The sequence below is a fragment of the Panthera uncia genome (assembly GCF_023721935.1).
Source record: "Panthera uncia isolate 11264 chromosome B3 unlocalized genomic scaffold, Puncia_PCG_1.0 HiC_scaffold_1, whole genome shotgun sequence".
In the NCBI taxonomy this organism is placed as follows: Eukaryota; Metazoa; Chordata; class Mammalia; order Carnivora; family Felidae; genus Panthera; species Panthera uncia.
This window is the reverse complement of record NW_026057582.1, coordinates 133,741,989-133,758,952: the sequence shown is the minus strand read 5'-3', so window position 1 is coordinate 133,758,952 and position 16,964 is coordinate 133,741,989. Positions and strand designations below refer to the sequence as shown.

Below are 16,964 nucleotides of genomic sequence, written 5' to 3'. Positions count from 1 at the left end.
CACTCAAGTGTGAGGCCACTGCGCTTAGATAAATGTCTGGTGACCGAGGCAGCATCCTGAGCGTCTGTGTAGACGGCAGCTGGAGGGCACTCTTCGGACAAGGAACTAAAGGACATTGATTTATGGGTGGCCGGAACACCGGAAACCACAGAGGGTACCTAGGGGTATGCCCCACACCCACTCTCCTGAAGGGCCACCTGACAAGCAGCACCCATTATTGTGCAGTGTGCATTCCCAGAGCAGGTGCTACCGCATGCCTGGCACTTCCTGTTCTTGGGTCATGTGCCCAGAGCCAACCCCTTTGTGGCCCTGCGGACTCAAGTGCTGCCAGGCAGGCTGTGCCAAACCCTAACCCCCTCCCCTCCCGCCTTGGCTCCTCGGGAGGTCAAGGCCCCTGAATGGCACCAGAAGGAAGCCAGGTGTGTGACCGTCCAGGCAGGCCTGCACACACGGTTAAGAAGAAAACCACTGTAACAACACCAGACACATGCGCATCATGGAGAAATGTGTAGTTAACGTGGGAGTTCTGAAACCCACAGGCTCCCGAGTGCGTTAACTAAGAGACTCCATCGCTTTAAAGACAAACTACAGTTCGGTTATTTTGGTCTCAGTCTTGGTATCAAACGATCACAATAAACAAAAACCACAACCTGGCCTCTCCCAACCCCGAGGACTGGTCCGCTCAGAAATGCCTTACCTTCATCTTGACCTTTGCACAGGAGGCCAGACTCTCTCTGCAGCCTTTGTGGACGAAAGCACCGCAACCTGAAAAACAAGCAAAGCTCAAGGTGACTTGGGGCAAACATATCCCAGGGTCTGACTTCACGCTGCCTCGGCAGCCTGTGGACTCCCAAGCGAAGTCACTCACATGTCAGAATCTGGCTCTGACTGCAACTACAGCCTGTGGTTCCCTTCCAGAAAGCAGGCGTGTGATGTCATTTGGAGGAAGAGAAATGACAGCAGATGAGACTTCTGATTAGTGGAAACTAGAAGCGTGGAGCCGCTCAGGCAGGAAGCGGAGAGGCTACCGAAACAAAAAGCAGAAGCATCTGCCGTCGACACGGAAAGTCTAAGGCACAAAGAAACCCACCAGCAGAGCCCCTCGCCGGGAGCTGGGGAATCTGTACAGCTGTGTCAAAGGCAGAGTGTGGATCCGAGAGTTCACCTGTTTACACGCTTCCACTTGGGATCTTAACCACCCTGAGCTTTGCACAACCCAGCCCGAGTCAGGCGACGCAGAAGAAAGGTCATCAGAACCCCCCAGGCACATGTGGGGAGCCCTGCCCGACCCAGGAGCAAGCGGGAGATGACTTCCAGAAAGACGGGGCAGAGTCCACATCTGCCAAGGACGGGAACCTCAGCCCTTCTTTCTTATTCCCTTAGCTCCAAAGCCACTGATGTAAAAACCCAGTCCTCTGTGCCTCAGCAGGGTCACTGTCAGCTCTTACTGCTGCTATGAAGTCACAGAACAGAACTGTGCCAGGAGGGCCAGAGACCTGTCTGCGGGGACACCCGGTGACAAGAGCATCTCCCTGACAAGAGCAACCAGACACCATTCAGCAGGCAACGCTTCACACGCTGACGCAGGAAGCACAGGTCCTGCCCGTGTCAACTCGCTCACCGGGGGCCAAGACGCTCTCGCAGCGCAGACGTGTGGATCTGGGCAGAGTGGAGAGGCGCCGGGGAGGACAAGACCCAGGGACGCAGATGCCAGAACCCCGGGCCCCAGCGGCCTCTTCCCACAGGCCCTTCCTCGACGGTCGCGCCCGCACCGCCTACTTGGTTCAGGGGTCTCTCCCACGGTACCAGCAGCCACGCCGCACTGTGAGGCGCCTGTGGTTTTCTCCTCCCCAGGGGCTCCTCTGGGACAGGGACCCTTGTGTGCTGTGTAAGTCTCTCTACCACAGTGCCTGGCTCACGGCACCCGTGTAAATGTCTGCTTTAGACCCTACTAGGCCTCTTTTATCCAAACACCAAGTGCCCTGATACATTTTACAGAATGTGAAATAGCAACTTACTAACACTAAAAGGGGCACAGGGAAAACAGCTATGAAACCACATTTGATTCAGGCCGTGGCTCTGCTAATTAGTTAATTAGTCTGTTCTCAGGGCCTCAGTTTCCCCATCTATCAAATGAAAGGAGGGTCCACATTTCCTAAGTTCCTTCAGTCTGTTATTCCACAAGATTCTTCATGTTACATCTCCTAAAGAAGGGAATAATTTTCCAAAGTAAATCCCACTGAATTGTCCCACGAGGTTCATGCAGTGTGACATTTCAACTTCTACGTTACCTGAATTACCACTAATTACCACCCCTCAGAGCACGGTCAGGGAGGGGCCCTGACTGGAGGAGTCTGGACAGAGGCGACCACCACACAAGAGGCTACTGGGGGCAAGTCCAGAGGTAGATGGGTCAGAGTTAGAACCGGTCTGCAGTCATGGTCGGGGAGTGGGGAGGAGGCTGTATTCTAGGCCTTTCACTCCTAGGCCTGCCTCTGGCCCCCATCTAGCTAACTTCTACGACTCTACCCCATGGGACATTCTCTGGCCACCTTTCTGATGTTACCAGACCAGAAGAGACGATGGCAGCAGGAAGGGAGGCTCCCCTGGGGAAGGCTCACACAGGCATCAACAAGAGGAACAACCTGGAAGGTTTCAACTCCGTCAAAACTGTATTCTTGCCTCTGCTGTGTTCCTTCTCCGGGAGCAGACTGCGAGGGAGTGACCTCGATGCCATGCTCCTTGTCATTTCTACGGTCTGCGAGCATCTCCATGTAAGCAGGGGAAGCTGCCCCAGTCAGCAGTGGAAGAGAGGTTACGGACCCCTGAATGGGAATGCCGGGATTTCTCAGCAATGTCCCGTTCTGGGCATAAAGAGGTCACTGCGGAAAGACCCTTGGGGAATGACTCATTCTAATCAGTAAAAGAAAACACTCTGAGGATGTTTCACTAAAGAACTGGAAACCACTGGCCCTTGTTAATTTGTCCAGTTCTCTGAGACTTGAAAATAACCAATTTTGATAAAGAAGTTGCTGTTTTAGTACTGAGAGAAAAAGCAGAATCACGAAGAGAAATCCACCTAACTCCCGAGATGCCAACGTGGCTATGCCCTTCTTCCCATCATGCAATGCAATTCCTAGGATCTAGACCCCAGGGAAGCTTGGCTCAAGACTTCACGCCTCTCCAGCCAACGGTCTTCCAGGAAGGGCCAAAGAGGCAACAGGTAGGCTGGACCATACGTCTTTATTGATTTGTATTTAAATTTTTTGCCTCTCACCTCCCGAAAACTCTTCAATGGCTCCCTGTCACCTTTAGGATCGTATTTCTTGCTTGACTTGATGGGACCCGCCACGCATTGCTTGAATGTCCAGCCCCTCAGCCATGCCTGTGGGCCCTGAATAGAAAACGGTGTTTTGTACTTGTGTCCCTTCCCCTACTGGGCTGGAAGGACTCAGCTCTACGATGTCCTCTCCAACTCCCCCAGGGAAGGAGAGAGTCCCCACGTCTGCACTGGGGGCACTCTGTGCTTGCCTCTGTCACAGTGCTGTCCCAGACACTTGTCCACTGGACAGAAAGCTCCCTGGGGGAGTCTCGCTTTGTGTTTTACAATTTTTACACCCCTGTTCCCAGCTGCTGGCCCACAGGAGCACCAGGTGTCTCAAGAGGGTGGCAGGTGGGCTCCACGCTGCCGGCCCCACAGCAAGAAGCGTACACGGCAGTGGAGGCCAAGCCCCACAGCCCTTTCCCAGCAAGACAGATGTATTCGCCCACCCGCACCCCGGCCTCACTCGGGATGCCTGCCATGCAGAGGCCGGGGAGCACACGGCCACCCAGCTCCAGGGCCTAGATGAGCCGCCGGCTCTTCACACAAAGGCTTCAGAGCTCCCCTGGCCATCTTTCCTCTGTCTTTCACAAATCCCTGGCTCAGCTTGAGTGTTTCGCACACCTCTTCTTTAATCCCATGAGTCCGGCCCTGCCCTGTGTAGGAGAGAGAGCCTCTCCTTCACTCCATTCCACTCAGACAAAAGAAAACGTGCAAGGGTTCGCAGACGACGAAAACTAACAAGCCCATGTTATAGACGAGGAAAACCACGCATTTTGAAATACGATTAAATGTACTGCCACACACAATAACAGTAGCTTGAAAGTATTAAAAGACTCATAGCAAAACAGTAAGACACAGAAAGAAAAGCTGTACAGACTGAACAGGCAACTTAACCACACAAAACGGTGCCTGACCTCTCCAGAAATCAGAGAAACGCAAACTAAGCCAACAGAGAAACACCATTTCGTATCCAACCAGGATGGATAAAATAAAAGCCTGCCAATTCTAGGTGGGAAACAGTGATGTGGGAATGCTCAGCATCTGCCCTGGTATCTGGAAACTGGCATCTCCACTTTGGAAGAGTCATTTGGCAGCTAGTTGACAATGTGCCCGCTTTATGAGTTAGCAATTCCCTTCCTGGTGGACAGCCTGGTGATGATGTCCCGTGTACTCCTGCTTATAACAGAAATCAGAAATGACCCAAGTGACTTAGTAGTGGGACAGATTTGAGAGATTCATAAAACGGAACACCATACAAGAGCTCTAAGTCAGCGATCTGGATTCAAGCTGCTTCAGTGTTCTGGCTCCCCCAGATCTAATGTTGAGGAGAATAAAGCAAATTGCAGAATGAGGAATAGTGTGTGGGACCATGTATGCAAACTACAAAGACTTAAGTGTTGTTGACGTAGAAGATAAAATGATGAAATACAGACTATATACACACTGAATTCATGATAGTGCCCATCCTTGGGGAGGGAGGAAGAGGCACCAGATGAGGCAGGGAAAAACGCGGGGGGGGGGGTAGTTTTCAACTTTCTTGGTTTATTTCTTTACAACTGGGAGAGAATCTGAAGCAATATAACAAAATGTTACTAATTTTTCATCTGAGCAGTGAGTCCACAGGTGTTGTTATATCGTTGATGTTCTATTTTGTACTAGTATCTAAAAAGCCAAAGCCCCCCAAACCTAGTGTTAACACATTTTAATATCCTTCAAAGTTCCTGGAGTTTCCTTGAAAACACTCCCTTATTCTTTAAAAAAAGTCAATCATAGTTGTGCTAAAAGTAAAAACAATTTTCAATCAGCTTTCACTACCTTCCATTCCAGTTACAAAAGTACATTTTCTTCTTTGGTTTAATGAAAATCCGTAAGGTTTCTGGCATCTCTGGGCAACAGACAGGATGGGATGTGCCTGAGGACTGGCCACTAATTCCGATCCACAAGTGACCCATCAGCATCCTGGTTTCCAAATTGCACCCTGCCTGTTCCTCTCTCCCTGATCAGGTCCATCTCCCGAAAGACCGAAACAAAGACGATTTTGGGGGAGGTTTGGGGGGTGGTGCCATCACTTTTCAACAGACTTCAGCAATATTCAACTTCTCAGGCCGGTGTTTGAGATTTAAAAGACAATTCCAACCGATGAAACTAAGAGCAGCCGTAATAGAATGTACATCTAGAAGACGACTTTCCCCCACTTTCTTAGTTGAGACAGGCCCCCCAACCCATACCCTGGCTGATATTTTACTGTGCCCTGTAACAGGGTGGCGAGGCTCAGCGATCAGTAATTCATGCAGGGCCGTCTGCCTAACATACTCAAGCTCCCACTTGGAAAATACTCAGCTTGTTACCAAGTTGTTCTGGACTCAGTTCACAGCCCATTTTAGTGGTGTGTGGGGGTGATTTAGAAACTCTGGCCCACTGACATCAGCCAGAGTCATGAGGTTAAAACCTTACTCTCTGTTTCGGAAAACAGACAATTACCAAGAACATAAGAGCCGAAGATAAATCTCATAGAGTCAAGCTCTTTGCCACAAACCATACCATGTTGTTAGGGAGATCAAAGAATTATTTGGCCTTTTATTTATTTATTAAAAAAAAAAAAAAAAGACTTCCTAAGAGCAGTAAGCAATATGCTTTCATTTTTCAAAGTTATTTAAAAAAAAAGGTCTCAGCACGGTGGTTTACGAGAACAGTGCTGACTCCTAATTAGATTCCTCTGAACTTAAATGCAAACAGCCCAGCCTTCAACCAGAACAAAATTTTTTTTTCACTACCAAGAGGCATCAAACAAAAGAATATGAAGGAAAACCCACAGAACTGGGAAATATCCTCTGTTGATACTTTTTTTTTTTTTTTTAACCTCTGTCACCAATCGCCACAGGTCTGTGGTGAACTGTTATATACTACACGTTGCTTTTCTTTCAGCAGAAAAACCAAAAACTATCTGTCAGAGAGACCAGCTTGAGAAAATCATCTTTAAAGAAGGGTAAGAGCAATGGCCATGCCAAATGGAACAGAAATCACAGAACGGCCTGGGCACAGGAATGCTATGGCAGGAAGGATTCACCTTTTTTTTTTGTAATTTTTTTTTAATGTTTCTTTATTTTTGAGACAGAGGCAGACAGAACACGAGTGGGGGAGGGGGAGGGGGAGAGAGAGAGAGAGAGAGAGGGAGACACAGAATCTGAAACAGGCTCCAGTCTCTGAGCTGTCAGCACAGAGCCCCATGCGGGGCCTGAAACCCGAGTTGAAGTTCGACGCTTAGGCGACTGAGCCACCCAGGCACCCCTAAAGGATTGGCCTTCTTAAACTGAGCTCTGAGGTGAGGGACCTTCCCAACCTGAGTCCACTGATCATCCTCAGGGAACAAGCTAGAGTCCTGCCTTACAGACACAGATCTGGGGGAAAATTCTTGGATCCTTCTCAAGGAGCAGGCTGAAGGGTCACTTTTAAGGACAGAAATGTGCAACTTCCTCCTATCATCTCAACTTTAACCAAGAAAACTAAAACAAAACAAGCAACAATGAAAACAACAGCAGCAACAACAACAAAACTATTTAGGTATGAACCAATGTAGAAATATATGCTCCAAAGTGCTTTCTGCAACTTGTTTGTTTCAAATCTCTGGGGAGTGTGAAACACCGTGGTCTGGACTGATGGCAGCTTATCAGCTACAACGCATGTAAAACGTTCTTCCTTGCCGGTGTAATAACCACAGAGCTGACGCACAGAACAAGAGGAAAGCCACAACAAAGAGCCAAATCATGTCAGGCGAGAGGCTCACATAACAGCAGTTTTCAGAAGAACACTGGTAAACAAAAATGGAACAGAATGCGGGGCTCTGCTTGAATAAGAACTGACTTTGTGATTTAGGCTCTTCTTTTTACCTTCTTTTTCCCTAAACAAATTTCCTTTACTATATCACACAAGCAATGAACTCTCCATGCCAGAAAACAGTATCTAGAGAGCTGCCTTCCTGGATAAAATCCAAAGCAAAAATCTGACCATCACATGCATTCTGAACCCTCATGTCTCCTACTCTGATTCCAGCTGCTCTACTTGTTTATTGTTTTAATCAAGAGAAACAACCTACCACAAAAGTACTCAGAAGCTGCTAACACAACAGAAAATAAATCAACAATCATCTCAAGATCATCTTACGTCTGTTTAAAGCAAATAAAACAGAACCACTAACACGATCCGAAACCCAAACGTAATGAATTCCTTACTCCGAAGGATTCCACCACACATTCCAAAGACCAAAGTATTTGCGGCAGCTGGAAAGAACAGCTGATGATTCAAGGGAAGCTTTACGGAGTGGAAGAAGTAAGAATTGGAAACACACTCTTTCCTTTCCCTGTTAAAGTTAAAGTGAGAGGTGAATTTTGGCTGAGAAAAAAAGACCTGCTAGGTTTCTGCTGGACGGAATTACTTGGAAGCAGTCCTGGCAGGAGGCTTTAGTCCTTGCTTCTTTTCCCGCCACAAGCAGGTTGCAAAGAACTATTATGGAGCCTTTGCTCCTTGCTGTTTCTGGTGTCTATGACGAGGACCACTTCCACGCAAGTCCACGGAAAGGGACTCAAGCTTTCACCCAGAATTAGGATGTACTACAGACTGGTCCGGGTGTATTTCAGCAGAGTCAAAAGCAGGTGATAATGTTGAAAACGTGCTGTCCTGTTGAATCGCTTAGTATACGCATGCAGAGGGATATGTTAAAGGGACCGATGACATCTGGAACACTGGAGCCCATCAGTATCGGCCACCATCCTCCTTCATTACGATGGGTGACATGGCTGATCTTTCTGAACCACGACTTAAAACTGACAAAGCAGGTGCCCAGGGGTGAGGCTGCAGGGGTCAGCAAGGAGGGTTATATTAGACCAAAAAGGAAAGCTACTGACTGGGAGGGAAGTGACGGACTGGAGCGACGCTACGTTTCCTGAGGTTCTTGGGAAGATCCTGAGCACGGGAGGGGATGGAGAAAAGGGAGAGAGGATTCCGAGTCCCCAAGTTACTCATCTTTTCCACTTCCTGCTAAGATAACAGATGGTGCTTCACACACATGAACGTTCACTGCAGGCTCTGTTCTCAGGAAGCTGGAGAGAATCAGCAGATTACTTCTGCTCCCTTGGGAAAATGACCACATATCGCTCCTCCGCTTTCAAGCCTTGATCCGCACCCCCCCTTTTTAATTAAGTGGCAGGCTGCACACTGTCATACACAAATCTTAATGCCACCACCAAACGCTGAGCCCACTTCCACACTCTCCCGGAGCCGAGTGCAGAGCTCCGAAGTTTCTGAGGAGGGCCGGTATGCAAGTTAAACATGTATTTTTGGAGCTTAGGTGCACATGAGGGAAACTATCAAACTGCTCCTTTCTGCTGTCTGATTCTTCCCATTTAAACTTCAAAAACATCATTCTTTCCCCTTGTCTTTGCAGAGCAGGTGGAGCCTAGATGACTTACGACATTTCAGTTAGATCAAGCAATTGCCAGAAATCAAAGAGCCACTGGCTGAGGACATTCTGATGCTCCTTCTCCCTCCAAACAGAGAAGATTCTAGCGATGACACACTGGGCTCCACGAAATAATTTGTTTCCAGAAGAAACAGACTCCTCGGGTGACTTAATGCTAAAGTTTACAAGTTAAACCAAAGAGGTTCAATCCAGGAAAGTCCCATCCCATTATAAACACTGTTAGCATAAAACTAGTAGCCAATCTGGTGTTTTACTGGTTTTCTACTTTAAAAAGCCTTAAGTGAAATACTGTCATATTATGTGCCATCAAAAATGTAAAATATTTAGGATAGACTGAGTTACGATCTTAACACTCTTGCTGAAGTCAATAAATGAGAACAATGAAGCTGCTTTAATGGGTCCCCAAGTCAGAAATCAGAGGTGCCTAGGATATGTAAAACTCACATGACTACTTGGGCATCTAGTTTATTCCTGTATTTAGTTTTGTGTACATAATATAGAGGATATCTTCATTCATATACGTAAGCACGTTCAAATATTAGCAGTTTAAAAATGGCTTCCTTCACAATCACGTTACCTTCTTCAGTTAAAGACAGAAGGAAAAACGTAAACAGATACGCTGATAGCTAAAGTTAGTATGTTGATGTTAAAATCTGGTTATACTTTTGAGCATGTGGTGTTTTTTTTTTTTTAAGTTGATTTATTTTGAGAGAGGGGGAGAAGGTGGGGGGGGGGAGAGAGACAGACAGAGAGAGAGGGGGGAGAGAGGGAGGAGAGAGGGAGGAGAGAGGGGGGAGGGGGGGAAGAGGGAGGGAGGGAGGGGGGGAGGGAGGGAGGGAGGGAGAAATCCCAAGCAGGCTCTGTACTGTTACTGCAGAGCCCGACGTGGGGCTCAAACTCACAAACCGTGAGATCGTGACCTGAGCCGAAGTCTGAAGCTTAACTGCCTGAGCCACCCAGGCGTCCCTAGCATGTGGATTTTTAATGCAGGTTTAAAATTAGTCTAAGAGATATATATGCATGTATATATTCAAAAACTGGCAGAATTTCCAAAACAGTTCCACAAAAAACATCCTGAAAACCACTGCCCTGTCTATTCAACTAATTACTACACGGACTTGTGGCTGATAAGTTAAGTCCACGAGTCTCCTCCTACATTTAGTTCTTCCTCATGGGTTGCTCTGGGGTCCTTGGGCCCCAGACGTTTCTAAGACGTGTCCTAGGTCCCCCTCTCCGGGAGAAATTGTAGCACACGCTCTCCCGACAGTGTGAGCAGCTCAACAGTCCAGGAAACCCTAGCTCTGCTTCCTCACGGAGGGAGCCCAGCAAAGAGAAGTTCTATTCGTGTCTAACAGGAAGAGGCATCAAGAAAACAAAAACGGGTCTAGGGCGCCTGCGGTCGAAAGAGGTGCACCCTCCTACGTTACAGCAGATGTTTCTATCTGACAAATCGATCCTACGCCAGCCGCACGTTTAAGCTGAGTCATCACAGTCTCATGGAGGCTAAGAATTAATGTAGCCGAGGAGGATAAAAGTCAACTGCTGTAACCTAGAAAGAACACAGACACAAAAGCCAAGGACAGTAGAAGACAAAACATGTCCTGGACATAAATCAGGCAACCTTTCCGTTCCAAATTTACACTGAACAAAGGTGTCTGCAGCCAGTCACGGCCAGAGCCATCCCGCTACTGCAGCCATAAACCAATGGTTCTTACCGTTCCCTAGAGCACAAGGCAAAAAGTTCTCTGGGTCTTCAACAAAGGTTTTCCTTTCCACACAGGTTCTGTCCCTAAACCTTCTGATGATATTTCACCTCACACCTCAGCACTGAGAGTCTGCAGAACCAACTACGTTGTTCTTATTCAAGCTGCTGCTGTCAGTATCGTGGTGACAGGGCACCTCTCCAGTCTTCTGTTAAGCGACTGCTCTCTGGTGACCATTCTGCTCTTTGTCTGTTGAGCTCTGGAATCCACTACCAACATATTTTGCTCCTTCATCAGAGACCAGCTGACAACCAGAAAAACCTTTAAAATTATCAGTGATCCAAGGTTTGCATTTTGGTTCTGCTCATACAAATAACAGAAGTACAGTCATTAAAAAAAGTTAAATAAGAGTATAAAATAAAACCTGAAGCCTCCCTTAATCTCTCCTCTCCTAGTCTCTTCCTTTAAACTGTCAACAGCCTGGGGTATATCCTGTTAAATATTGTGTATTTACATCAACATTAGTTGTTTCACTGGTCTTCCGTAAGTTCAGATCATACATCTAGTTCTACTCGCCTTTTCAACTTACCAAAGCGTCTTGGAGGCCTGTTTGTGTCTGCAGAGCTACCCCAGTGGCTGGCAAACTATCCACTTGGCGGGCAGAGTCTCACGGGAATACGGCCACGTTCACTACTTAGGGCTTGACCATGGCCAGAGCCGAGCGGCCACAAGACCGACCTGCGAAGCCTCACACACTTTCCGCCAGTTCCCTTACAGAAAGAGCTGGCTGACCCTTTTTAGTACCAGCTCCAAATTCCATCTGATGAATCTACGACATTTTACAGATGGATATCGAGTGTCTTTACCTCTTCCCCCATTACGAATCATGTTTCAGTGAGTAGGTACCAAGGGTTATGACACTTTGAGAACTCTTCTCACAAGCCCTAGCCAACCGCTAGAAAGGAGGCACATTACGTAATGTGACAGAGGTGCTAAATATCGCAACAGTGGCAATCACATTACAACATATAAATGTATCAAATTCACGTGTTTGCACACCTTCAATTTCCAGTGTTATACCTCAAGTATACTCAAATCGAAAAGACAAAAGGTGCCTGACACACACTGCTGCTCAATAAATATTTGTTGACAGGAGGCTTCTGAATGAATCACAAAACCAAATGCCGTGTTTTGCAGAGTTCAGGTGACCAGTCTTTGTTGAAGAACTTCACTTAAGATAAGGAACTCACATGCATAATTACTGACAGTTAAATGTAAAGAATAAACTCAGTCTGAAGTCATAAAAGTTTCTAGGATATTCACCCAGCTCTCCTTTCACTGCAACAGGTTACAGAGTGGAAGTCATTTTCCTCCTTTATAAACAAACAGAATTCAGAACAATTCACTGATGATGTGGGACACTGAAATAGCTGAAAAATCTCCACAAAGATCCTTCCAAGGCTATTTCTACTCCTGAAATTTTATTGTTATTTTTCACATCTACGCCTTAGCTGCGCTGTTCTGTTCCTACATTAGAAATTCTATTCATTTTAACTTTTTAATAATTCTCAACATCTTCCCCTGTCTACGCACTTGCTAACTTCCTCATGGTGGTTCACTTCCTCATGTGTTATCCGTGTATTTTTTAATCTTAAACTCAGCTTCGGCTTTATAGGACTTTTTTCCTTCCCGTGGGAAGCCTGTTTTACTGGTGACCCTATGGTTCAGTTCTGTATTTGTTTCTGCTGAGCTTCCTTAGTGTTTTTATCATTCTCAGATTGGGATTTCGTTAAACCTTGTGAAAAATTTCTTAGTTTGAGGTATGAATGGTGTGCATTTGGACCCCAGATTCATATATAATGCAGAATTCTCACCCAGAGCCCTGGGCGAAGGCAAGTTTCCTTGCTGCTTCTGAGGGGCCAGTGGATGGAGTTTTTCTAGGTCCTTCAGTATGGATGTTGCAGCCTTTAAAGCTCCTGGTTTCATTCGGGGGTCTTAGTTCCAGCTCCCACCTTGTGCCCTCGGACCACACATCCTGTCCTCGGTTGACAGGGAGGCTCTTCATTGCTCTGATTAGGAGTTTCTTCAGGGATTTTCCTTTCTGCAGGCTTGGTTATATATTAGTTTAGTGTTTTCATTTATTTATTATTTATTAATATATTGCATTGAACATTTTTGTTTTATAGCAGAAAGCAGGTGTTCAGTCTCCTCCATTGATGAAGTTCTTCGAATATCAAGTTCATACTGTCAATCAAGAAATACAAGGTCTTTCTGTTTTTCTCTGAGACCAGTGCCCCTCAAATGGAGAAAAGGCACTTTGCAGGAGGGATACACAAAATGATTCTTTGGGACACGGGGAGGGGAGATTTTACAGCTCTCATTTATATGGACTTAAAAGAGAAACAGAATTAATAAACAGATGATGTACTGGTGCCTCACTCAGCCCTTTGTGTTGTGCTTAGATGTCCGAGAGGGCCCTGGAGGTTAAGAGCACTTGAAAGAAGCTGGGGATGTAACAGAGGCTCCTGTCCTCATCTGCTCACTTTCAGCACGCTGTGGTGAATGGAAATTCACAGGTGCTCGATGCAGTGGGCTTAGAGAGTATATTTGGTTCCAACTAAAATAAAATGAAAAAGGGACTTACACAGATTCCTGCAAAGAACCCACTGACCTAAGAGTATTATTAAGAAGATGAATACCTAAACAGCACACAAGACAATGGCAAATCTGACTTCTCTTATTCCTAGAATGGGCCCTTTAGAAGTAAGGTATAGGACAAGTGTGTAATTCCTGCATTAAATATATACACCATGGGGGCGCCTGGGTGGCAGAGCCGGTCAAGCATCTGACTCCTGATTTCGGCTCAGGTCATGATCTCATAGTTCATGAGACTGAGCCCTGTGTCAAGCTCTGTGCTCACAGCATGGGGCCTGCTTGGGACTTTCTCTCTCTCAAAATAAACAAACTAGTGTGTGTATACACACACACACACGTATATACACCCTGCGCAATTAGGCTAAAGACGTTTTAATGATGCACGAACATACTAAAAAGTGCTTGGTGACTGCTGCCCTAGGTAACCAAGATATCCCAGTACCAAGGAGCTGACTGTGTCAAGAAAACCGAACACGTTCGGCTGACGGCCTAGGGAAGTGCCCTAACAGAACCTGGGCCCCACAGTAACATGCAGGGGGGAGTGGACAGTGGTGGCCCCTCGTTTCCCAGAGCTCACATAAAGCTTACCACTAACGCTGGAACTCTCAACTTCCTGGTGAGTCGCATGTCGGGGAGGACCTAAGCGTGTGTGGGATCCGCCCACAGGATGCATAAAGATTTCGAGAAGAGCTCCTCCCAGGAGGTAGTGTTGTTTTTAAAGTAGGGCGGTACAACCAATAGGGCTGCAGACAACATCTGGGATATATCGACAAAAGTCCTCTTCTAAGGACGTGATGGTAAAGCTAGTCATTCAGAAAGCCACGACAGCTGTGGTGCAGACAAGCCGGGCTGTGGGCTGTGTGCTGGCTTAACTCCACTCTGTCTCTTCAAGAAAGCAAGTGAGCGGAAGTCAATTCTGCAGTAGTTCCGAATCTGCTCAAGTGAGCTTTTAAACGTTGCAAATTTCAGTAAGTTAATTATTTTTGGTAACAAATCCCTTGGGGTATTCCACAGAAATGACTGAGAACAAGAAACGTCATAAATACCATAGTCTGAGAAGCGTTTCTTGGTGTCTAAGTTAGTCACTATCTTGTCTGAACCCGTTATAGGTGCCACACGGTGCTAATCATCCCTGCCTTCGGGGTGACTGGGCTGGGCCTGGGGGTGGCTGGATCTCCAGAATGGTCAGTTCTGGCCACAAGCGGCCTCACAAATTTTCTTTGGTGTGTGCGCTGCAATGATTACTTTCTATCCATCTAACGACAACGGTTTTGAGATACGGTGCCTTAAAGCCGGGTCTCTGCTAGATACAGCTGGTAGCCTGCTTTTGTACGGCCCATAAACTACAAACGGTTTTTACATTTTTAAATGGTTGACATTTACAGACCAATATTTTATAATATATAAAAATGACATGAAATTCAAGTTTCCCTGTCTATAAATGGAGTTTTATCGGAACACAGCCATGCTCACTGGTTTATGTATTGTCCGTGGCTGCTTTTGCACAATAGCAGAGTTCAGTAGTTGTGTGGGGACCGTGCAGCCCATGGAGCCTAAGACACTTGCTGGTGGGCCTTGACAAAAAAAAGTTAGCCACCCTCTGCCTTACAGTATCTTGCCAAAACCAGGAACCACACTCGGTTAACAGACGGGGCTTTAAGGTGCTTCTGATCAGGTCAGCGACAGGTCAATACGGGACATCTCTGCCCACGAAAGTACCTTCCCTTGGGAGTCACCACGACTTGATGTTGGCAAATGGCCGACACACATGCCAAAAAATGAGTGCATACGGCCTGACAAAGGACTGCTGTGTGGCTTTTGAGTTGGAGGCCACGAGGCTGTTTCGATGATGACATAGACTTCCAGGACAACAGAACGGCGTATAAGAGATTGGGGCTCTCTGCAAAAACACACAGGCTGTATGCTCTACATCGAGAACTGATGACCCTCCTGATGTTTAAAGGAAGACACAACAGGCTGACTTGTCCACACACACCAGGAAGGGATACGGGGTGGATGGGCGGGAAGCCTGGGGCAAGCCCAGAGCCGTGCCTCAAAGGAAGGGGCGTGTCACTTACTTGCACAAGTGTAGGCGTCCTTGCTGGTGAAAGGCTTCACGCACTGGCTACAGCTGACGGGACCCACAACAGGGATGGAACTGAAAGCGTGTCCGTTGACAGTCTTCTTGTCCTTGTCCTTCTCCTTCAAATCTTTCTCCTTCTCCTTGATTTTCTCTTTCTCTTTTTCCTTTTCCTGCCAAAGAAAAGAGTTTAGAGTTAGTTGGACGCCAGAGCCTTCCCTTCACCCGGGCACCCGGACGGCATGTGGTCAACGGTGGGTGGTGGCGAGTGTTTGGGATGCAAGTCAGGAGTGCGGTCCTGGACGATGGTCTTTGAAAGTTGTGACCGTTCGGGCTTCATGAGACACGCTCCGGGAAGACCGGGCAGGCCAAGCAGTTCTGTCAGCGGCTTGCTCAGCGGCTGTTCAGACCGATGGACACAACATCCCAGGACCAACACCTGGAAGAGGCTTCTGGAGCTGCAGGAGGGGAATGTGGGGCAGCCAAGAACGCTGCTCCTCCCCCCAAGCGCGGCCCATGGAGGACGCAGGCCACGAGCTGAGGGCCGGCTGCAGGCAGGGAGCAGGAAGGACAGCAGCCCTTCTCGCGTCAGCCTGGGGCAGCAGGAAGCTTTCCTCGGGGGCTCTCCTCCAACTGCTTCCAGCCACAAGTATTACCGTCCCCCACATAGACACACACTGCTGTTGCAATCTAAAATAATCCCTGCAGGACAGGTACCCCGAAGCGAGCCATCGTGACAAACTACCAAGCACCTCATACTCTGAATCAAGGCCTCTGCGTGCGTTACCACACCTGATCCCATAACTGTGAGGTGAAGGGAGGGCATCGCGCTGCCCGTCGTATACCCGAGCAGATCAGGATCACAGACACCAGCTCTGAGCAGCTACTATGTGCCAAGCACCACAGATGGGAACATACACCCAGTGAAGAAGCCATCATCCCCACTGCACGTTTAAGGACACCAAGGCACAGGGTGTTTAATACTACAGTTGAGCCCACATGCCAACCACGGCCCCACTGGAATGCAGACCCAGATCTGGCCGACTCCTCAGCTCTGCTCTCTTCACTCCTCTCCACTGCCAAGGGCTGGAGAGGTATGTTGACTCACAGAAGGTCACACGGCAAATGATCGGCAGCCCAAATCACAACCCGGGCCTTCTGACTTCCTAATTCAGAACCTGTCCACCATACTGACCTGGTGAGTGCTGGCCAGGTCTGATTCGTGTACGGCCCTTGGTTAACGAACGAAACACGTATCAAAAATCTAAGAGCCAAATTGCTACACTTTAGAACCACAAAAAGGAGGACAAGAAAGGGAGAAAAACAAACTACTTCACTTTACAAAACAGGAAACTGTTCTAAGTGAAAATTAGTAATGGCTGAAGTACATACGTAACATTCTAATAACAAGCAATAGCAAATGCAGTTTTTTCCAAGTGTTTCTCGATCTTAACCACATTTGGCCACAGGCTTCTCCATGCGTAAATGTTAAACTGAAAAGCATCTGCCTCCTTGCTCAAGAAAGCGTGCTCCAAGAGCTGAGAAACTCATCTACGGCAACTAACATGCTCTCCAACCTCACAAAGCTCATCAAATCTGAATAAGTAATAAATAATATCCTCATCCTCCACAATAATCCAAACTAGTTCTTCCAAGGATAAAAACAAAACAGTAACCTAACCACCGCCCCCCCCCCCCCCCCCCCCCCCCCCCCCCCCCCCCCCC

General features: G+C 47.4%; 1 protein-coding gene and 1 long non-coding RNA gene across 3 annotated transcripts in view; one reads left to right on the top strand and one right to left on the bottom strand.

The window, feature by feature from the left end:
* AKAP13 (A-kinase anchoring protein 13) overlaps positions 1-16,964 on the bottom strand; it is a 119,221-nt gene that overhangs the window by 36,732 nt on the left and 65,525 nt on the right. For both annotated transcript variants that reach the window (XM_049611914.1, XM_049611915.1), the window contains 2 exons: positions 15,238-15,412; positions 698-765 (listed from right to left, as the gene is read on the bottom strand). In XM_049611914.1, the coding sequence (XP_049467871.1) occupies positions 698-765; positions 15,238-15,412 (243 nt within the window). The remainder of the gene's footprint in view (positions 1-697; positions 766-15,237; positions 15,413-16,964) is intronic.
* Positions 1,060-9,339, top strand: LOC125908962 (uncharacterized). The gene is made up of 2 exons (XR_007453501.1): positions 1,060-3,223; positions 8,766-9,339. It is a non-coding gene; the product is annotated as an uncharacterized LOC125908962 (long non-coding RNA).